A 23682-nucleotide genomic window follows, 5' to 3' on the forward strand; every position below is an offset into this window, starting at 1 on the left:
GGAGTTGCTAAAACAATTTGCTCTGAGTGGGTTGGACTAACGTTAAGAGGTGGCTTGAGTCCAAATCTTAATTGAGTCATGAACTTCCCTAGTTGCTCTTTGGCCCAGTCATGCTCTCTGTCTCAATTACATATCCCAGGGCAGTTTCAAAGCTGTGACAGATACAGCAACACAATAAAGAAGTTTCTTGTTGAAGGAGAAAAGATGGCAGAACTGGAGATAGAGCGAAAAGGGGGAATCAGCCTAGAATCCCTACATAGTCACAAGAAAACTAAGTCCACCCACCCACCCACCCTTGAGCGCTGTTGACCCTTATCTTAGCAGGCATTGACCATTAGTTGGGAAGATTCCTGCACATAGGCTTTAAACAACATATCAGTTTAATTGAATCTTCACGTGTGGGCCTGATCTTTCTTGTTTAGCTAAAGGGCTATAGGGGGACCATCTTTTCCTTTTGGACGTTCTTACTTTAGGAAAGCTACTGCCAAAGTAACAAAATACCACAAGTATAATGTACCGCAGATCAAAAGATCCCTTGTTACTTTCATGGGCTCAGTTCAATGGCTTGCTTGAATGCCTTAGTATGGACACATGGCAGGTTACGAGGGTTCCAGCATTAAAAATAAAATTATCTGCCACCACGTTACCTTATCATCCTGGTAATCCACATGCAAGCAGGAAAATAAAGAGACAGACTAGTTATCCAACAGACATACTCAATAATTAAAGCTGATGGATGAATAACTGCACCTGCATCCGCAACTGTTGTGTTTGATATCCTAACCTAACATGTTTCAAGGGAAACTGTTTCTTGTAGGAAATTGCTAACCTCTAAAACAGGGGGCCAGTCTTGGCAACTTTAAGACCTGTGGACTTCAACTCCCAGAATTCCCCAGCCAGCATGATTGGCTGGGGAATTCTGGGCGTTGAACTCCACAGATTTTAAAGTTGCCAAAGTTGGACATCCTTGCTCTAAAGCTTCAGAAAGGCCAGATGACTGTGGCAGTCAAATGTTAAGGAACTGAGCATGCTGCCCACTTCCCCTCCAACATCCCATAAATTAATACAACAGCTGATGAAAATCAATGGTTACTCAACCATACTCAATGACGAGAAGGAATAGCTTTCTGCAGGCGAAGAGATTACACACATATCCTGAGCCGCTAATGAGCTACAGAAGAAAATCCATGCTAGTATTTGGTTTGATCCTAGATTGTACCTTGGAACCCGCCCTGGGGCTACCTAACATGAACATGGATGATACAACCAGGTTTGTTTCCGCATTCACCTTGGGCTGCACTGCCTCCTTCTGGCTCATCAGCTGAGACCTCAGGATGAGAACTTCCTCCTTGCGGACCTCCAACTCTTCACTGACAGATGTCATCTGGTCCAAAAGGACCCTGTATGCTGGAGCACCAGGCATGGTGACATTTGGAGCACTCTTTTCCATCAGGGCCTTTCTCAACTCGTTCAATTCGTTCTTCAGTTTCTTATTCTCTGACTCGAGCTCTTGACGCTGCAGGCGATAAAAACAATTGTCCTCAGTCACCCGCTGTCCTAATAACAATCAAGATCCAAGATCAAGAAGCCAATTTTAGTTACTAATGGGCTTGATAAAAGATGTTCTGACTTTTATGCGTATCACAAACAAAGGTTTACTTTAGTCCAGGTGAAACCCCTATGGTTTCCAGTTAATGAATTCTGTGAATTGATGAACTGATTTAAGTCAGAACAGACCTGTCTTTGTGTTTACATTTGTCTGGATTTTTTTTTCACACAGAAGGAATGGCAATCCGTTAAAATGCACAGAATGGAAACATTTAGAACAGGGTTTTTCAAACTTGGTGACTTCAACTTGGTCCACTGTGTGGACTTCATCTCCCAGAATTCTCCAGCCAGCCAGGTTCCTGGGAGTTGAGCTCCACATATCTTAAAAGTTGCCAAGCTTGAAAAACACTGACTTAAAACTTGCCAAGAGTGCAAAAGTTGTCTAGAAATGTTGGTGCTTCCAGGTATACTGATGATTACAAATCCCGTGTACTTTTGTAAGTGTGCCTCAGTCTAATAATTAAAATAACCAAAGCACTACTGGCTTCCAGCTTCCATATCTACTGGTACCGTAGTACGGACATGAAGGATTAGGATTTTTTTTTAAAGTTCAGTAAATACCATTTAAATCTGTTTTTCTAATTTAGCCTACTTTGGGGGTAATGCATAGGATTCAGGGATCCCAAAGAGAATGCTTTTCACAACCTTAAGCGATTCGTATTCCAGCTCTACTCCTCTCATCTGAGGCCTTTCTTCCTCCTGGAAAAATTCAAAGCACAAACAAAAATATTGCACTTTTAGAAACAGAACATTCCAGACATTATCAAGAAGGAACGGATATTTCAGTGATCTCTCTGTATTCATTTTTAGGTAATCAGTCATGCTTATTTAATGTTTAAACTTTTTAAGGATGAACAGAATTCTGTAGCCAATCCAAGAGAGAAAGGCAAATGATTTTCCAAAGGTTACAATGACTAAAAACATTACTGAATTAAGGAGTGGACAACTGCAAGAAAGCACCAGTTGAGTTTTGTGTGTTCCTTAGTTTACTTTCGGAATTCGGAGGGGTCCTTGGTACTCCCTGAGCCTGATGGTTTTCTTGCAATACATTTCATTACCCATCTAGATAACATCATCAGTGCTAGAAGGGTGTAGGGTTTATGGGCCCTTCTAGCACCGATGATGTTACCTTGTTTGGGTCATGAAATGTCTGCAGGAAAGAGCACTCCTCGTTCTAACCATGAGCTGCAAATCTTCTCCTTTATTTCAGAATTTTCCCCTGGAGGGAATCAGGAACCCACCTGTTCTGTACCAGCCTGCTACTGGCCCTGCAGAAAAGGCAGGGACAACCCCTTTACAAACGGCAAGAGGCTGGAATTACGCCTGCCAAATTTATAGCTACAAAAACAAACAAGACACGAACCAAGAAACAGGAGCTTTAAGAAACACAAACTATCCAAGCGGTTGCCTTCAGCAAACCAGCCCTCCCCACACATTCCCCTTATATAGAGTTTAGGGCGTGGCTTCTCTCTGCCTCCTTCCGAGAAGCCCCATTGCCTTCCTCTGTTTACTCCTAATTGACTGCCTCCTGCGTCGGGCGTCCTTGAACAGGGCCAGCTATGGGTCATCTTCATCCACGCTGTCAGGCTCACACAGCTGGGTCTCCGTGGTGACCAAGTGGGAGGGGCCTGGCTGAGGGCTCACACAGCAAGATCTTCAACCCCCTCAGCAAGGTCTTCAACACCCCCCTCCTCCTCCTCTGAGTCGTCCGACCCAACTGCCGAACCCACAGGCTGACCCTGAATCACAACACCACCTTCCACCTGCTGAATGGAATACCATCACTGGCATGGGATCCCAACTGTCGCCATCCCCTGGACCAGAAGATGCGTGGTCTTTTCCATCTTACCTTGGCCTTGGCCCGGAGAACTTGGTCCTCTTTCTTCTCTAGCTCATCCTGCAGGGATTGCTTTTCTAGCTCCAGCTCCTTCACTCGTTTTTGCAGTTTGAGGAAGAGGGACATGTCCAAAGGTGCCTTTTGCTCACTCGGTTCCTGATTTTACGGGGCAAAATGGGGAAGGGTGAAGATCAGAGTTCCCAAGCTACCGAAAGAGGGGCAGACCTACGTGCGGTTTGTTATCGTGAAGAAAAAGAGGAAAGCACAGGGAAATAAGGAAAACAGGGTCCACAATGTAGGGACAACATCGGAACAGCAGTTGAAAATCTCTATCCAGAACAAACCCCAAGTTGGCTTTCAATGAGTATGTCAATGTGCAAAACCTAGCAAGCAAAAATGAAGAGACGTGATGGGGAATATATACATTTTACTTGTTTAAAAGAGCTGCATCTTGATGTTACTTTTTTTTTCCAAATTGTTACTGTAGAGGTCAAAACAATTCAAAAGGTCAGTCTGATAAACAAAGCTAATTTAAAAAGTAGCGGTCCTAAAGCTTTAGAAAGTGAAACCTAGTACACAATTTAAGGTCCACAATCAACCTTCGGTGGACTTTGGCTTTCTGCCTTGTTTTTAAGGAAAGAAGAAAAAAAAACCAGGTTGACAGTTAAGACTCGGATACAAAATATGAGCACACCAGGTTTTTCTTCGTTTTATACTATTGAGATATTTTAAATCATGGTTTAAAAATCTGGCTCAGCCATCAAGTACTTAGTATACTAGAACATTTCAAAAAGGATATCCAGAATTGATTTGTTACGTGATGACAAGATCTGTATCCTGAGCCAGGAAAACTAACAAACAAATAACAACATTTACCTCTGTTCTCATTGGTAACTCTTCAGCCTCAGCCATCTCAGAGCTGTAAGTATATTCTGATTCATTGCTACTATGGGTAGAATCCGTTCTCTTGTGCCCTGGCTTGGAAACGGTCTAGAAAGAGAATAAGCGCCAGCATTAACTTTGTTGCTTCCACGGGTTAAATGTTTCCTGTACTTTCATTGCTTTATCTTTTGAAGGGGAGGGAATTTAGAAAACTTACAGAGAAAAATGAAGCGTCTTTGATGAATAAAGACAGGCAAAGAAGCAGCAAGAAGAAAGACCATTCAAGGCTGCCCTCTCTATTCACTATATTCACAATCGGATGGATGGATGGATGGATGGATGGATGGATGGATGGACGGACTGATAAAAGGATGCCCTCCCCATTCACTATGGTTATAATCTTAGATAGATAGATAGATAGATAGATAGATAGATAGATAAGAAAGAAAGAAAGAAAGAAAGAAAGAAAGAAAGAAAGAAAGAAAGAAAGAAAGAAAGAAAGAAAGAAAATAGATGGATGGATGGACATAGACATAGAAAGAAAGAAAGAAAGAAAGAAAGAAAGAAAGAAAGAAAGAAAGAAAGAAAGAAAGAAAGAAAGAAAGAAAGAAAGAAAATAGATGGATGGATGGACATGAAAGAAAGAAAGAAAGAAAGAAAGAAAGAAAGAAAGAAAGAAAGAAAGAAAGAAAGAAAATAGATGGATGGATGGACATAGACATAGAAAAAGAAAGAAAAAAGAAAGGAAGGAAGGAAGGAAGGAAGGAAGGAAGGAAAGAAAGAAAGAAAGAAAGAAAGAAAGAAAGAAAGAAAGAAAGAAAGAAAGAAAGAGAAAGAAAGAAAGAAAGAAAGAAAGAAAGAAAGAAAGAAAGAAAGAAAATAGACGATGGATGGATGGACAGACACAGACAGACAGAGGTTGCCCATCTTACTTCAGGGTAATCGTGCACATCCCCATTTCGCTGGAGCTATTGGAAAGCAACTCTCCCCACAGCCAAGACTGAATTTGGTCTCAGGTCAACTCACCTCCATCAGCTTCATCTCATCCTTGAGGTCATCATATCGCTCTTCTAACCGGCTGAATTCTTGGAGCAGATTCTGGTATCTCTGCCTTTCATTGTTCAGATCTAGGTCCAGTTGTTTCGTCTCCTCGAGGCGCTTTTTCTCCATGACCTCTGCAAAGAAGAAGAAAATCATGACCTACTAAAACGACAGGTTGAAAGTGAGGTCTTGATATTCCGTTTGTAAATTTAGGTGTGTAAGAACCACCTCAGCTCCTTTTTTTCCTGGAAAAAGAAAAAAGAAAAACCAGAACAGTTCAGACTGACTAGTGTCTTAACCACTGCAGTTGTTCAATTAACAAGTATGGCAAGAAAGGTCGTAAAATGGGGCAAACTTCACTCTTAGCCACAGAAATTGTGGGCTCAACTGCGGTTGAAAGTCAAGGACTTATGTGGACTCACACGAGAACTATGGAAATATGAGGAGTTGCCAACGAGAGAGAGGAAAAAGGGTAGCATTGCCTATGTGGGCTACGGTTCAATTTGCCATTAACTTTGGCCCCACAATGCAATTCTCAAGGTCAAAAAGAAGAGATTCTCCTTCACTTCACAGGTAGCCCAGTTCACTCACTTGCTTTCTCTCTACAAGTGAGAAATAGGGATTCCTCCTGGCCCAGCATCCCACGTTCCTACTGGACACAGAAACTGGTTTTTAAAAAAAGATATTGAGACTCTAGAAAGGAGTGCAGAGAAGAGCAACGAAGATGATCAGGGGACTGGAGACTAAAACATATTAGGAACGGTTGCTGGAATTGGGGATGTGTAGTTTAATGAAGAGAAGGACGAGGGGGGACACGATAGCAGTGGTACAATATCTCAGGGGCTGCCCCAAAAAAGAGGGAGTCAAGCTATTCACCAAAGCGCCTAAAGGCCAGACAAGAAGCAATGGATGGAAACTAATCAAGGAGAGAAGCAACCTAAGGAGAAACTTCCTCACAGTTAGAACAACTAACCAGTGGAACAACCTGCCTGCAGAAGCTGTGAATGCTCCAACACTGGAAGTTTTTAAGAAGAGACTGGACAGCCATTTGTCTGAAATGGTATAGGGTTTCCTGCCTGAGCAGGGGGTTGGACTAGATGACCTCCAAGGTCCCTTCCAACTACTACTACTACTAATTATTATTATTATTATTATTATTATTATTATTATTATTATTATTATTATTATTATTATTATTATTATTATTATTATTATTATTATTATTATTATTATCCATCATTATTATTATTATTATTATTATTATTATTATTATTATTATTATTATTATTATTATTATTATTATTACCCAGTCAGTAAATTCCAGAGCCGAGCTTACCTGTAATTTCTTTGGCCTGGTTTTGGATGTGACTATTCAGGTCATCTTTTTCCTTTTTAAGAAGTGTGTTTTGCTCTTTCAGTTCAAGCACCAGCTTTAAAAAAAAAAAGGTTGGAAGGGAAAGATTTGCTGGCCACTGTGCACACGTTTCTGTGCGCACTCCCCCCACCCACGCTAGCGCTGCCCTGAGCATCGCACAGGCAATAGCCCCACCCTGAGTGTCGCATGGGCGCTAGGCCTGCCCCAAGTGTTGCACACGCACTCGTGCCTCCCCCATTTGCGTCGGGCACATGGCCCTATGCCTTCCTGTTCCTTTCCCTCCAGGCCATCAACCTAGAGAGGTTGGGGACCTCTGGTCTAGAACACTGGTTTTTGACGCCCTTTAAATATCTTTTGTGGTCACGGACCTCCAAGACTGAACTCAAGATTTAAATCATAACCTTCCTTCAAGCCTTCACGGACTCCCTGTGACGGCATCGTGCTCTGCCCCCCCCCCCAGAGGTCTGTGGACCACAGGTTGAGAACCACTGGTCTAGGACATTATAAAGCAGATGAGACTTGCTCAGGCTGGGGGCCCCCATTAACATGAACCCCAGCCAGCATTATGAAGGTGACTCTTGAAAAAAAAATGATTTGCAATACATGGGTCTCTTAGTTTTGATGAAAAGGACAGATAGGATAAAACGGGTTTTTTTTTAAAGTGCAACTCAGATCAAACTGCTCTACTCAAGCTACGTGCTAAAATCAACTGGGCAGAGACCGGAGCAGAAGTGTGTGGAGAATGGGACTAATGCACGTGTGAGCACACACGTGCACAAACACACACAAACGTACCACGTTGCTCTTCATCTGCAATACTTTAAGAAGTGGTGTCCTTTGGAACCAAACGCTTTTACCTGGTCCGTTTCTTTTTTATAGAGATCCGCCTTTTCTTCGATCGCTTTCTTTTCGGTCTGGATCTGGCCCAGCTCCTTCCTCAGCCTGCTGATCTCCTCTTGAAGGCTCATGACGCGGTTGGTGGCGTTCTTGGCCTCTTCTTCACTCATCCGAAGCCTTTCGATGTCATTCCGCAGCTTCTCCGTCTCGGAAGCATAGGCCGCCTCTAAGATGGTTAGCTTCTCAACCAGCGATTTGGAATCTCGGTTCTGAGCGGAACCCAAAATAATGCAGATCAATCTTGAGAGTACGACAGATAACAGGCTAAATACTTATGGATCACCTTGCTTCCTATTAAAAGACGTGCAGCATTCCGTCCTTATTTTTTCAGTTTAGAAATATAGGAACATAGAAACCTGATGGCAGAAAAAGACCTTGTGTGTGTGTGTGTGTGTGTGTGTGTGTGTGTGTGTGTGTGTATGTGTGTGTGTGTGTGTACGCGCGCATGTGTGTGTGTGTGTGTGTGTGTGTGTGTGTGTAGGAAGAGAACACTAGGCTATTAGGTTCATTTTACCTGGTCATCGATTTTACGCTGGAGCTGCATAATCTTGTTCTCCATGCCAACGTTGAGTTTCTTGTAGTGTTCGACCGAGCGCGCTTCTATCTTCAGCTTCTTCAGCTCCCTTTTGGCCATCATGCGCCGGTAGCAGCATTGCAGGTAGAGAATTGCCTTCAAAGTCCTGCGGTAGCGCAAGCGAGCCAGCCAGCCACGCACATGTTTTTGGATAATGGTGGCCTTGTGCTCCCAAAGCATCTGCGCATTGAAAAGACAGGTTGAGCATCCTTGCCTTGCCTTTCGGATCTTTTGGCTGAAATCTGCTATAAGGGACAATTAACTTGACAGCACAAGGGAAGTGAGTTGCGGCTGAGCGAAAACTTATTAAAAGGCAACAACAATATAACCACCTTAAAACGGAGAAGGAAAAATATTTCCTTTCAATTCATAGGAGTGGGCATGCTTTCCCACCCAAGGCTAAAACTATAAAATGACTCACGCCGTAAGTCACAGACTAAACATTCATATTTTATAAATAACTGAAATAAATATTGCTTTTTCCCCCCAATACTGATAGACCCAGTTGATAAATTAAATCAGTTTGCTATTTGTAGTTTGTTCCTACATTATACAAAACTAATGCTCAGAATCAATATAAAGAATTAAAACTCTCAAAATGAATACAGCTAAGATCCTTCATCCTTCCTGGGACCACAAGATTATGCTGGGACAACTTGCTGATTTGCCAGCAAAATTCCACTTCTGATTCTCATTCAGGGAATCAGGAAAACAATTTAGGCAAGGCTGCTTTCTAATACTACATTAGCCAATCGTTCTCTATTTTCACGTTTACAGCCCAGTCATCTGAATATTACTTCTTACACTTGAGTTACAGCAGGATACACAACAATCTATTTCCAACTATTATGTCATTGCCCTGATTAAATGCTCTGGAAATACCTTGATTCAACAGCTACTGCAGGTCCTCAGGCTGACACAAATATTCCCAGTACATCCAAAGAATATTCAAGTATCAGAAATTTTCCTAAGCACATTCAAGTGTTTACAAAACAGCATCTCTAGAGTTGGATCAGTGGAGATCCCTGTAAAACTGTGAGCCTCCCAACAGAATCTCATTTAGGAATCTCCTCCGAACAGGTGAGTAGGTGATTCAACTCTTCTTACAGGTCAGTAATTATTTTCCATACCAGTTTTTATAATCACAAGACAGCTGTTGCAAAAGCTTCCACAGGCAAAGAACACACTATGCAGAACAAAATCCTCTTTAATTACCGGAACACCACTGATGTGTCAGAAGACATTGTCCAATCAACACAACTGGGCCGTCTTTGGGATTCTTGCAAAGCCACAAAGGTTCAACAACGGAAGGAGCATCTGTTTTTAAAGGCTTCTACAATCTTTAACAGAATGCAGTGGGTTTTTTTTCCTAAAGAATAATGTTCAACTACAAAACAGGGGTTTAAATAAGGAGGTATAAGAGTGTGCCCAAACCCGCTAAATATAAAATTCTGGATGTTGATATGTCAGGATTTTAGCTATGTTCTTGTCAGCAGCTCACCCCACTGGAGAGTGAGCACACTGGAAACGGGTTGGAGGGAATATCTATTATAGGTTATACGATTTTCACATTATGTATTATGGGAAACATAATTGGCAAAGTTTTGCACCACTAATTGGTGCAAGAGCGCTGATCTCTATCTTGAGAAATGGGCCCACAGAAATTTATTTATTTATTTATTTTTATTTTTATTACATTTATATCCCGCCCTTCTCCGAAGACTCAGGGCGGCTTACAAGCTTAGCAGTAGCCTTCATTCTATGTATATGCCTGCTTGTTAGGGCTTTCCACACACCCCAAGCGGCATTATTACAAAGTCAGCTTATTGCCCCCAACAATCTGGGTCCTAACATTAGAACATGTATCTATTCTACAGCATCCTGGGAAAAGAAGTATTGTTGGATCATAACTTTAAGAGGGGACTCAAAATCACAGCCAAGGTCTTCCTTACCTTGTGATACTTCTTCCTGGCAATGTAGCCTCGCAGGTACGACTGGAGAGTAATGGTAGCTGCTCGGATGTGTTGATACCGTTTGCGGGTAGCATACATGCGCTGGCATTTCTGGATAATGATGGCGGCTTTGGTTCTTCGTAAGAACATTGCAAGGCTGACCAAGAAAATGGGAGAGAGAAAAGAAAGAATGGAAAATAACAACAACAACAACAACAGTTGGAAGGGGCCTTAGAGGTCATCTAGTCCAACCCCCTGTTCAGGCAGGAAACCCTATACCATTTCAGACAAAGGGCTGTCCAGTCTCTTCTTAAAAACTTCCAGTGTCGGAGCATTCACAGCTTCTGGAGGCAGGTTGTTCCACTGGTTAATTGTTCTAACTGTCAGGAAGTTTCTCCTTAGTTCTAGGTTGCTTCTCTCTTTCATTGGTTTCCATCTGCTGGTTCTTGTCCTGTCTTCAGGCGCTTTGGACAATAGGCTGACCTCCTCTTTTTTGTGGCAGCCCCTCAAATGTTGGAACACTGCTATCATGTCACCTCAGTCCTTCTTTTCTCTAGATTAGACATTCCCTAAGTCCTCCTGTTCAGAAATGTTCGAGGATCTCTGTCTAAAGAAGCACAGACGTGCAGCTTCCGTTTCTTAACTATTATGCTACAGTTCATACTGCAATCTACGTGGAAAACCTTCAAAGTATGGCAGAAATGACTCCCTCAACACATGCACTGTGTCTACATGCATCAATACTAACGTGCTTCTTTTTTCCATGCAGCAGACTTTTAATTGCCTCCAAAAAGGATAGGCTTTGTTTTACATAAAATTAAATAAGGTCCCAGAACGAACTTCATATCTTTCATTATAGTGATCTGAAATGGGTGGGCCTTTTATCAGTCAAACCTGATTTGACTCCTCAGGCTTACTTAGATAAGCAAGCATCTTAGAAAGAAGCAGCGAAAATAGTAGTATACACTGGAAAATATTTCTTTCCTCCATTGCCCTTGGAGGATGCCACGGCTCCTGAGCTATAGTCTGACTGCAATAAATACTAAACGAGGTGGTCCTTGTTGCAGATGCCAAAATGATTAAAGTCTTGGCCAAGCCCCAGGTTTTGCAGGATGTTGTTCTTACTCGAATTCTGTACGATTTCAGCTTTAAAAAACAACACCACCAAAGTAACAAGAATAATTCTGGGGCGTACAGAAGCCATCAAGAGAGTCTCCAACCTGTTATACGTAGGTACCATGTTACTACTCTGTCTTATGTGGTAGTTTTCAAAACCTTCTGATGATGATGCATAGTCTGAATAAATGTAATGGAATGTGTGGAAGATCTTGGGAAAGGAAGAGAAGAGATGCTCCTTAGGAAACATCTGGATGAGAAAGGAACTGAGGATGGACCTGCTCAAATTGATTAGGATCAGGGTAGGCAACCTTGCTGGTTCAGGAATTCTGGGAGTTGAAGTCCACGGGTCATAAAAGAGCCAAGGTTACCTACCTCTGGCATTAGATGGTTAAAAATGGGGATGGGAAGTTTGCAAGTCCAGACTTCCATGATTCTCCTGGTGTAGCCTTACAGCGAATTAGCTAAACTAGTTGCGTTTCCTGTTTAGTTTACATGGGAGGACTGACAATAAAGGGAAGATAAGGATCTATCATTCTTATGCTACTCTCTCCCTGAGTTTATTTTGTGTAAAGCCTCAGGAAATTATGTTAAGATAAAATCTGGCTAATCACATGTGATTTTGGGGAATGTTAACGATGCAGCAGAGAGTTATATTCCGATGACAGTTCTGCTAGAGGAGGCCAATGGCTCATCTAATTGGGCATCAAGCAGAGTGGCCAACAAAATGCAATTCAAGAAACATCTTTGGCTTCCCAGAGTTAGGATTTAGTCTTCACAGCCCTTGAACAGAGACAATGCATGTGACTAGGCGTTACTAATATTCAATTTTCATGAGTTGTGTTTTTTGGCCTAGGCCAGGGGTAGGCAACCTTGGCTCTTTTATGACTCGTGGACTTCAACTCCCAGAATTCCTGAGCCAGCTTGGCTCAGCTTGGAAACCTCTCCCTTTCGCCTCAGCGTGGCTGGCTCAGGAATTCTGGGAGTTGAAGTCCACGAGTCATAAAAGAGTCAAGCTTGCCTACCCCTGCCCTAGGCCAAGCCTGTAACTAATTTTCATGCCCCTAATCAAACTAAAAACAGCTCATCTACTCCATATTATGCTCCACCAGACATTCTACAACTTCTTGCTTTCCAGTCAGAAGCAGGCAGCAAAACAGAGCTCATGTTCTTATGGATATCCAATTGTATGGGCCTGCCTTTAAATGCGTAGCCTATAATGATCTTATTTTAAGGGAAACTGGGCAGATAGCAAGGAACAATTTCCACTAGATCAATAATCAGGAAGTATCAACTGACACAAACAAGCTAGCAATAAACGACGACTAAATCAAGGCATCACCAAGACCAGTCCCACCAACACTGACAGGACAAACCACGAGTATAGAAAAGCAGAGCAAACCCCACTCCCTTCTAGCACTGATGAAGTTACCTGGTTGGGTCATGAAACGTCTACAAGAAAACAACCAAGTTCAGAGAGCACCAAGGACCCCACAGGTCAACCCTGAGCTACAAATATTCTTTTCTATCAAAACTATTTAGAGCAGGGGTCTCCAACCTACTTGTGGACTTCAACTACCAGAATTCCTCAGCCCGAGGAATTCTGGTAGTTGAAGTCCACAAGTCTTAAAGTTGCCAAGGTTGGAGACCTCTGATTTAGAGCGCACCATCATAAGGATGATTCCCCAGAGGACCAGCTTACCATCGTGCCTGGTATCCACGGACGTATCTCTGAATGGTGATAGCTGCCTTCCTCATGCGCAGGTACTTCTTTCGCATCAACCAGCCCCGGATAGTTTTTTGGATACGGATGCAAGCTGCTCTTAGTTTATCAGCTCTTATTTTTTCCAAATAAGCAACTTGACCAGCCCGGAAAAATATTTTTGTCTTCCCAAACTGGTACTTATCCTTGTCCTATTTTTCAGAAGGAAATGTATAATCAGTATCAGACTGACCCACTTTGCAATATAAAGAAAAAGACAAGAATGGATTCAATAATAGAAGAATTAAAAATATTTTAGGATTACCATGAAGGTCAAATTATGCAGAAGCAGCAGAATATATTAGAAAATATTTTTTTAAGAGTCAAAATATCTGGATCACACCATTCTATTTCTAACACTTCACGAGGATTTCACAATGTTAAGAAAATTTAGGGTGTTATTAGGTACTCTATGTTAGGCAATTCATTCTAAGCATGAGCCGCATTTCCCTCAAAGCAGGAGGATTAAACTCATATCACTATATCAAAGTCTCAAAGTTTAAAAGGAAGATTTAAATTAGAAATCTAAATTAATTCCTCTTCTCTATAGGACATCTAAAGGACTTTTCATCCAGTTAAGCTGCCATGGGACGAATGGATTTTCAATCTTATCTATGTGTTTACCTGAGACAAGCGCCAATGAAATCAGCATGTGGAGGGAACTATTTCTGCATAAACATATATATGATTGCTTTGTTAGTCTCTGATTGTACTTTGATTTCTACACCCTGGGCAAAGGTCAGATTGCACGTGACACATTGGACTTCCGTAATGGGAAGTTCTAGCATTTTTCCCAGGACCAGAGAGCAGTTTTGGGAGAATGTGTGATACACTCAGTCGTAGCAAGATGAAGGACTCTTCAAATGATGCCATTTTCCTGCTAAAAAGCCCTCCCCTTCCTGTGTTATTCTTCCTAAGAGGCGTGGTGATAAATTGAAATGCTATTTTGATTATGGGTCATCAATTGATTATGGGTCATCGCCGTGAAAATAATGACATTTACATGTTGAAAGTGAGGAAACAATTTTAAAAATAAGCATCTCCTCCTCCTCTGTGCTTAATTAGCTCTTCAAGGAGCTACCAAGTAGTAATAATTAAACAAAAGTAAACCCAAACCCTACCCAAATATCAGAGGCAGAATCCATTTGAAAGCAGAAAAGATTAAGAGCGGGGGAAATAAATCATGCCAGTTCTTGAATGCATGGGATTAGGAAGCCAATAGTCCAATAATATGAATATAATCTAAATGAATCAGCAAGCAAAGGTTGAGGACCATCCTTTGGGAATAGGGGTGAAACAAAAGTGTCAATCTGAAAAAGCAGACTACAATTTACAATTGTAAACACTTTCCCTCCCCTCAAAGGTGAGGTGCCCCCCCCTCTTCTGGCCTTCTGAAAAAGCATGAAAAACGTGGCTGTGTGGCCTTGCTTGGGGCACACCGAGGAGCAGGCAACTATGGGGCTACTAAGTTCCCTGGAAGCTCTCCTCCCCCCAATCTTTTAATTAATTTTTAACATTGCTTGCCTCTTTTACATTTTATATATTGTTTTTCTGCTTTTAGTATTTTACTTGTACACCAACCGGAGCCCCTCTGTGTGGGAGATGGGCAGCTTCTAACTATGATAGCTAGGATGGATGGATGGATGGAGAGAGAGAGACAGAGAGACAGAGACATGATAAGACATACAAACTGACTGACAGAGACACACACACATGATGATAGATAGATAGATAGATAGATAGATAGATAGATAGATAGATAGATAGATAAAAATAAATTAGATACATAGATAGATACAGAGAGAGAGAGAGAGAGAGAGAGAGAAGATAGATATAGATAGATGAGATAGACAGACAGACAAAGGCACATTGGTAGAAGAGATTGGAAAACCACTTTACTGCGCATAATTCAAATAACAGGGATCCACCCAGCATGGGCTAACTTGACAGGCATTAAGTACCATAAATCTATTACCAGAATCAGCTTTTCCAAGACATTTTTGCATGTCTGCTTCCTGTCACTGAGGACATCTTTCTGCTTCATCAGGACGCGATAGCGGCTGAAGAATTCTTGATAGGTCCACCTGGTTTCAAGAGGCAAGGTGGCAGTAGCCGATCAGGGGAGGAAAAAAACCCTTTGAAATGCAAACCTCATTCACACACACACACCCTCCACACACACACCCGGTCTCATGTGTGACGTGCTCACCTTGAAGGGAAACCTGCTGCACTGATCCGGATTGTCTCTAGCACGCCACAAGCTCTCAGCTGTTGCACAGTCCGCTTTTCATCAAACCTACGGGTGAACACATGGTGTGGAGTCATTCATGGCAGAAGTGTGATCGCAGCACAGAAAGGAGGAGTTGCCCAAAGAGCAACAAAAAGAAGTCCCCAGTGGCTCTAGCAGAGATTTGTTCAGCAGGAAGTGCACTCAGGTAAGACCATAAGACCACGTAGGAACGAAAAGGAGAGTATTTGTAGCTCAGGGTTGACGTGAGGGGTCCTTGGTGGTCTGTGAGTTTGCTTGTTTTCTTGCAGATGTTTCATTACCCAAACTAGATAATACCATCAGTGTGACTAGCAGTGATGATGTTACCTTGTTTGGGTAATGTCTGCAAGATAACAAGCAAGCTCAGAGAGCACCAAGGACCCCACAGCCCTCCTCCACCTCCTCCTCTCTCTTCTAACTCTGATGATGTTAGCTAGCTTGGGTAATGAAATGTCTGCAAGACAACAAGCAAGCTCAAAGAGCACCAAGGACCCCACAGCTCTCCTCCTCCTCCTCCTGCTCCTCCTCCTCCTCTCCCTTCTAACACTGATGATGTTAGCTAGTTTGGGTAATGAAACGTCTGCAAGACAACAACCAAGCTCAGAGAGCACCAAGGACCAAGTACATAACAAAGTTGCTATAAGCTAGTCAAAACATTTTATTTCAAGACTAAGCAAGACTGAATGCAGAACTTTTTCCTGTTCCATCATTGCAATGGCGTTTCATTAATAAAAATTCTATCGTTGGACAACAGCCTTGAGATATTTTTTCCAAGGCCCAAATTGAGCTACAGTAAATAAATGGGCCAGGACGTGACATCTGTTTGTTTCTGTCCAAATCAAGTCTCGACAAATGTTTTTTTTTCCTCTCTAACACAATATACTTTCACAGAGCAAATGAGACAGGATCGTGAACTTACATAAATGGGAACTTGAAGTCGTTTGGTTTAATACATCGCACGTAATGTGGAGTTGTGGCATTGAGGGTCTCCATCAAGAGGTGCAAAGAATTTCTGAACTGTAGGAAAGATTTAAAAAAGGGGGGGAGGAGGGATGTACAAGGAAACAATGACACTTTTTTTTCTCTTTCTTTAGAGTGAAACTTCTCCATGCTGCAATTTCTAATAACAACTTATATAAATGACAGGCCATCTGTTTTATTTTTTTTAAAATCAGTCTGCAACTTTATTAATCGTGGAAATAAGTCCAGATCAGACTTAGGCCATAGTCCAAGAAATACAGATAGTGAGCTACAGCCCACAGGTTGGGGACCCCTGAGGTAGACTGTGACGAAAAATGTCACTATTTCTCCACAAACGGTTACGCAGTGGTTCCCAACCTTTTCTATACCACGCACCCCTAGAACGCTTCTGATATATTCTCACGCACCCTTAGCAAATGTTTGAAATAGCGGCAATGAATTATGCATATACATTATAATTTTGAAAAACCCAAGTTTTCACACCCCCTGGAATATCCGGTTGGGAACCCCTGGGTTACAGCAAATGTTTCTTCTCCCGTTCTCCATTATCATGAGGGATAGCCCCAAGTAAAGTGGGGCCGTGCAATCTGGAAATAGCCCAAAACAAATGCATGTAATACATTTCCTTTACCTGATGCCCCACGGTTTTCTTATGTTCCTTGCTTGTGTGGGCCATTTTGGACTTGGCTGGTTTTACAGCTACTCGAGACAATGGGGTACGGCCAGACGGAGTGGCTGAGGCGGGGCTGACCGCCTTCTCCTCTTGAAACAGCTCAGGCAGCATCTTAAACTGAGTCAGACACAGGTTTTTTTAAAAAGTCACCTCCGAATTAGGAAAGAGCAAGTTTTCCCTGAGGTAATGCAATCAAAAGGGGAAACCAAAGCCCAAAGAGATTATCATTCATGGGTTGGTTTCATTACTTTCCAGATGCTTGGAAAAATAAAGAGAGTTTAGCTTTTGCTTTATAAAGCAGGTTAATTTAGGTGACCCCAAGAATCTAAGGATGGCCTTTCCTAGATTAGGACCCCACAGATGGCCCAAGAGTCTGTGTCACCCGGAAGCCAACCAGAAGCATCCCTGAAACTTACTTACAAAGAGTATGCAGTGATACAAGACCTTCTCCACTGTCCCTACAGAGCGGTTATCAGAGCTCTTAAAGCTTGTTGCAGAGGCAACCGTCCTCATCTCTTAGGCTTGCACCAAATTTCGTGATTTCAAATCATGCAACCACAAACAATTCAAGAGTGGCCCTTTCATCAAGTAAACATTGCAGAAACTCTCCATATGCTGCTCTCTCTAAAAGTTGTGAAGTTTGACACCTAGTACTTCTTCTCACTATTTCTTCTGCACCATGAATTTTGAGAAAAACCAGCACCTTTGCTGAAATGCAGGACAATCTTCCATTAAAGAAGAGATTACAGGGAAAGAGAATTATTTCCAAATGCCTAGAAGTCTGTAAGCTTCCAAGAAAGGTAACACAAATTAGACAAGGAAGAGGAAAGTAACCTTCCTTTCTGATTTTAATTATGCATTTTAAGTTTCCTAGAATATGATCAGGGAGGAGTAGATTGTCATATTGCACCCTATTCATTGCTGTAACTGGTTAGATTCATATCCTGCTCTTCTCTAAGAGCTGAAATCAGAAATGGACGACAGTTCAGTCTTTATAGGATTGTGATGGTAAGTGAAGTGGCAGGGAAGATTATTTCAACACTAACCTTACTTGATTTGAGAACGTTGATCTGTTCTTCGTAGACAGTATCCTTGTTCTTTTCCAAAAACCCTTCGCACTGGTACTCCACCTGGAAATGCAAATATCTAATTTTTACGGTTGCGATCGGTGGCACACAAAGATAGGTATACCTAGATAAGCACAAATGTCCTCTGTTTTATGAGAGTTCCAATTTCAGGTTTAAGTTTAAAAGCTTTGCCAAAGTTTGACTGTGATAGTTAATAAAGGAAGCCGTCACACTCAACGCAAAGCATACTTGTTTTGTTGAATTGCTTGCCAAACATTTTCTGCCTCAAGAATTCCTCCCAATGACAACTGCAAAAAGATCCTTTGATGGACCGAGACGAGTAACAAGAAAAAAGTAATATCCACATCAGCCAGGAAACAAAATCCCCTACCTTATCTGCAAAGTGTTGAATAATAAAAGCTTTGTTGGACAATCGAGGTTTCTCAAAAAGTGCTGTCTTTTTCAAGTGAGTATTGTATAATTTCTGGGCCCAACTATTGTCTGATCCTTTAGGCATCTAGAAGGGAAAGATGGAGAGATGAATTCACATTTCTGGTGGGAACACAGCCATGGGGGGGCGGGGGGAGGAACGGGACAATAATCACAGGAAAGTTATAAATGGTGCCATTGAAAAGGAAGAAATATTCTCTTTTTTTTCCTGTGCAGGAATTTTGTAACATTTTTAATTGGCTTTTAGTGCTGTCCACAGGGGAGCTGCCCACCCCTTATCCCAGAAAGTTTAGCAAAAGAGACACATGAAATGACACCAAGCAAAACTCAGCCACTGCATTCAAATCCTGGGAATGGAAGCTTATGGATTGAAGGAGGCATGCGAATCCCAGAACAGGCAAACCGTGCCGAATGAGATCCAAAAGACGTCACACTAAACCGGCGAGGATATAAATGGGTATTTTAACTCTTCCTACTTTGTTCTGCAGAAATTCTTCTACAGGGGAAATTTGGACGACCTACCTTGCATTCCTCATCCAGCAAATCCAGAATTCCCATTTTGGCCTCGATGAGGTTAATGCAGGGCTGATTGTCGTAGAAATCAATCAAGGTCCAAGGAATTTGTTCCCGCATGTATTCTTCTTGCTCCAACTTAAAGACGTGCTGTGTGAGATCATCATCAGGGTGAGATTACAGTACTGACTTTGCATTTGCGTTTTTCCTGGGGCTTTTAACGGTGATACAGAAATTGAAATGGACAGCCTGTTTTACCAGATGCAACAGATTAACCTAGCTGTCCCTCTAGAAAATGACAAATGATAAAAAGTCCTCCTTCTGAACCACTAATCCAGAAAATCTAATTATCAACTGGGTAATTAAGATGTGGGTGGATAGCATTACACCCAAAAAACCAAGTTTCTTACTTACCATATTGAACTGCTGCTGCAATTTCTCATTGGCGTAATTTATACAGAATTGTTCAAAACTGTTGATCTCAAATGTTTCAAACCTGAAAAAGAAAACCAACTTACAGCATACCTGAAAAGTATTCAATGAACAGTTTCACAGCTGAGGTCTAAAACCTTCAGCTGAATTATTACCGCTATATTAAAATGGAATGGAAGGGCCAGACCAAAAAAACAAAACAAAAAAAAAGGTTTATTCAACGTCTACATTCCTAGCAGGAAGAAAACAGTCCTTCACGATGTAAGCTACTCTGTTTGATCTATTATATAATCTGATTCTATGGAACCTCAAGATATTGTTTCAGATACTCTTATCATTTTTGACCTCACCGCCTGAAATCACTGCAAGGGTAGCAAAAATCCTGAGACGGAAAGCACTCACCCGTAGATGTCCAATACGCCAATGAAAGAATGCTGTTTCACAGTTGACTGCAAAGTTTTGTTCACATGTTCTACAATCCAGGTAAAAAGGTTGGCGTAGATATGTTTTGCAAGAGCATCCCTAGCATTGACAGCCTGCAGCTTGGAAATTGGCTTGATGTAGGTCTCCGTGGCGGTAGCGAGCTTTCTGTGGCAAAGCCAATGCGCCATCTGTTCGTATTCCACTCCCATGAGTTCGCAGAAGATCCTGAGGGGTTCATGTTTAGGCTACAATGACAAAAATCTCCTTAGAGTTGAAAACAATACCTACATACTTCTAACAACTCAATTAAAAATTTTCAAGCAGCCAAAAGTTAATGAGAAAGGTTTTACGCCTTAGATCAGGGGTCTTCAAACTTGGCCCTTTTATGACTTGTGGACTTCAACTCCCAGAGTTGAAGTCCACAAGTCATAAAAGGGCCAGGTTTGAAGACCCCTGCCTTAGATTTAATGAGAAAGTTCTTCCATTTGGAAAGACATAATTTGAAGAAAAATGAGCAAGAATCTAAAAAGAAAAAAATAAATATAGAAAAGATGGGGAAAATGCAGCTTATCTCCATTTTGGCAAGACAACTACAAGACAAATAGACAAGGAAGAGTAGGGAAGTTAAAAATGTCAATGGGATCGAGAATATTTAAAGTATTTTGGAACTTACGGGTATTGTGCAGCTATCGGCATCTCGAGATGTGAATGACACATTCCCTAAGTGAAGAATGGCAGCAAGGATTTGGAAAATTCCCATCTGACGGGAATCAACAATGCCTGTTGTATTGGGGAAGGGAAGCAGGGGGAAATTTTAAAAAAAGTTTCCTTGAATAACAACACCCTATTAAGTACCTAAACAAGAAGTATACAAGGTACAATTAATAATAAGGTAACAATTCATCATTGAGTGGGGGAGTCACCCTTTTATTTTTTTACCAGAAAGGCAAGAACTTACAGCCACATGCAGACTGCATTCAAACTGCAGTCTCCTGTTTGGAAGAGATGTAAAATGATTTTTTCTGGCATCATAAACTATAAATGTCCCTACATAATCGCCCCTTGATATCTGCCTTCTTACAAATGGTTTTTATGCTAAATCTTATGCTAATTATGCACATTCTTGCATAATTACAGCATTTTTACAATTCAAAGCAACACATCAATACTTTTAGAAAGGCAAAATTTTATCCTCCAGCGAGTTAGATGCCTTTGGTGAAAGAATGGTGAGTTTTGCACCAGGAAATAAATGCAACAGCCTTACAGTGCTTCAAAATTTATTTTTGCCGGAAAATCAGCTGCTCTTAGTATCCCTGAAGAGTTTTAAGAAAGCCGAGCTATTTGTAATTGAAGCAGATATCTGCTCCTCCCCCATTCCTCTTTTGGTGCCTTTGAGATTTCAAATAGCAGTTAGCAAGGTTGTACTCTACAACCTAGAAGGGACGTGGTGGCTCAGTGGGTTAGGACACTGAACTTGTCAATCGGAAGGTCGGCAGTTTGGCGGGTCGAATCCTGAGTGCCGCGTAGCAGAGTGAGCGCCTGTTACTCGTCCCAGCTTCTGCCAACCTAGCAGTTCGAAAGCACGTAAAAATGCAAGTAGAAAAATAGGGACCACTACGGTGGGAAGGTAACAGTGTTCCGTGTGCCTTTGGCATCTAGTCATGCCGGCCACATGACCACAGAGACATCCTCGGACAAGCGCTGGCTCTTCGGCTTTGAAACGGAGATGAGCACCGCCCCCTAGAGTCGGAAACGACTAGCACGCATGTGCGGGGGAACCTTTACCTTTACCTTACTCTACAACCTTTTAGGCTCAGTAAGTGGAACCCTCTCTTAAGCAGCTATTCATCCTTTTAAGTTTTTTTTTTTTGCAAATAATAATATACAACATTGGTGGAGTTATCCTAAGTCAGGGGTGTCAAACTCAATTTCATTGAGGGCCGCATCAGCATTGCGGTTGCCCTCAGGGGGCCGGGTGGGTATGGCCTGGGTGGGCGTGGCCTACTGGGTGGGCATGGCTAGAGTGCGTATGGCCTACTGGGTGGGCGTGGCCAGCTCTACATCGTTCGCATCAAGGGGTGCCTATGGGGCCCTGGGCAGGAGTGGGACAGATCTGGGGGTCTCTGGCAGGAGGAGGGTCTCTGGGCCAAGGCAGTGGGGGCCGTTCCCTCACTGTTTCCAGGATGGCTTTGCGGGCTGCATAAAACCACTTCGCGGGCCGGATCCGGCCCCCGGGCCTTGTGTTTGACCTGTCTGTCCTAAGTGAAGCACTTTGAAGAGTCGCATGCTTACCTAAAAGACTGCAAGCCCGCCGAGTGTTAAGCATTTCCTTAGCGTCATCAATTCCGTCAATTACTGGGCTGCCCCCTTGTTTTGTATAGTGAAAATAGTCTGCATTCCCTATTTGGACAAAACCAAGATTATTTCTTAAAACAAAATGCCGTGATGACTTTCATGCGACAGGCACGTAACTGCAGCCCATTTGAGAAGGCACTATTTGTTCACTGGTAAGAATTTATACCCCTTCTTTGCAAAGTTCTTTAAAATTCAAAAAGATTTTGTGGAGATTCAATGCAGTCAGAGTGATCAAGCAAATAATGATTCCTCTTAAATTATTCCTGACCACGGTAAAATATTTGTAATCTGAATAGCAGTAGTTTTGCTTCGTGTTTATACATGGAAGATACATGGCTATTAATAGATAAGAGGGGGGACATGATAGAAGCCTTCCAATATTTGAGGGGCTGCCACAAAGAAGAGGGAGTCAAGCTGTTTTCCAAAGGGCCTGAAGGCAGGACAAGCAACAGAGGGAAACTCATCAAGGAGAGAAGCAACCTGCAACTAAGGAGAAACTTCCTGACAGTTAGAACAATTAACCAGTGGAACGGCTTGCATCCAGAAGTTGTGGGTGCTCCAACACTGGAAGTTTTTAAGAAGAGACTGGACAGCCATTTGTCTGAAATGGTATAGGGTTTCCTGCCTGAGCAGGGGGTTGGACTAGATGATCTCCCAGGTGCCTTCCAACTTTATTATTGTAAGAAAAATACTTTGTAAACGCCAAATTGTAGTACCAGCAGATACCGATACATACCCAATCGCAACGCTTTAAATTCAGGTAATGCTGCAGAAGCACAAAGCTGATAGAAGATATGGTAATTTCTCTCTTCTTCTGCCTTTAATACAAATAGATTATATTTGATGTGAACCAGTTGGCTCTGGGCGACCACACAGACAATTCTGGGAGTTGAAGTCCACAAGTCATAAAAGGGCCACGTTTAAACACCCCTGGACTAAAACAACCCATAATTTGCCCCCTTCCATTTTCTTCCACTGGTTCTTGAGACTCCCCTCTGGAACAACAGATGTAGAGGCTCTTTCTTCCTTAAATTTACCATTTCCACTCTGGATTGCAAAAGGGGAAAACCAACCACATCCCACTCCAGATGTAAGCCATCATGCACAGATTTGTCCCCCAACTCACAATCAGGTAAATAAGGCAGAGTCCCCTTTACCTGGAACACCACTCTTGATTTTTCGAGGAGGTAAGTTCTCATGTTAGCCCCTGTGATTCGATACCGTTTGTCGAAACCGATTTCAATGTACTTCCCAAAGCGACTGCTGTTGTCGTTTCTTGTGGTTTTGGCATTGCCAATAGACTGTGGGGAAGGAAAGAGGACAGGGCCAGAAATTTTGAGACCCACTCCAATTATAAGCATTTAATTAATTAATTAATTAATTAAGGGCCTCTTTCTCACACACATGGGAGAGGATGCCTCTTCTACGACTAGGGCTTTCTGAGAAGACATGTGCATATTCCAAAAGAAAAAGGG

At 42.1% G+C, this 23682-nt stretch overlaps 1 protein-coding gene across 1 annotated transcript in view; it reads right to left on the reverse strand.

Annotated features, from left to right (window-relative positions):
- Nucleotides 1-23682, reverse strand: part of MYO5A (myosin VA) — a 67367-nt gene that overhangs the window by 18773 nt on the left and 24912 nt on the right. Inside the window, exons 6-28 of the mRNA XM_081337383.1 lie at nt 23365-23508; nt 22944-23025; nt 22145-22252; nt 20526-20632; nt 19832-20097; nt 19412-19493; nt 19007-19147; nt 18426-18551; nt 18014-18097; nt 16926-17084; nt 16233-16330; nt 15254-15340; nt 15020-15128; nt 12985-13196; nt 10167-10323; nt 8155-8394; nt 7601-7849; nt 6705-6798; nt 5354-5502; nt 4322-4435; nt 3458-3601; nt 2254-2307; nt 1289-1516 (exon numbers count right to left, since the gene is read on the reverse strand). Of these exons, the coding sequence (XP_081193509.1) occupies nt 1289-1516; nt 2254-2307; nt 3458-3601; nt 4322-4435; nt 5354-5502; nt 6705-6798; nt 7601-7849; nt 8155-8394; nt 10167-10323; nt 12985-13196; nt 15020-15128; nt 15254-15340; nt 16233-16330; nt 16926-17084; nt 18014-18097; nt 18426-18551; nt 19007-19147; nt 19412-19493; nt 19832-20097; nt 20526-20632; nt 22145-22252; nt 22944-23025; nt 23365-23508 (3234 nt within the window). The remainder of the gene's footprint in view (nt 1-1288; nt 1517-2253; nt 2308-3457; nt 3602-4321; nt 4436-5353; nt 5503-6704; nt 6799-7600; nt 7850-8154; nt 8395-10166; nt 10324-12984; nt 13197-15019; nt 15129-15253; nt 15341-16232; nt 16331-16925; nt 17085-18013; nt 18098-18425; nt 18552-19006; nt 19148-19411; nt 19494-19831; nt 20098-20525; nt 20633-22144; nt 22253-22943; nt 23026-23364; nt 23509-23682) is intronic.

The sequence above is a fragment of the Vipera berus genome (genome assembly GCF_964194415.1).
Source record: "Vipera berus genome assembly, chromosome: 12".
Taxonomy (NCBI): domain Eukaryota; kingdom Metazoa; phylum Chordata; class Lepidosauria; order Squamata; family Viperidae; genus Vipera; species Vipera berus.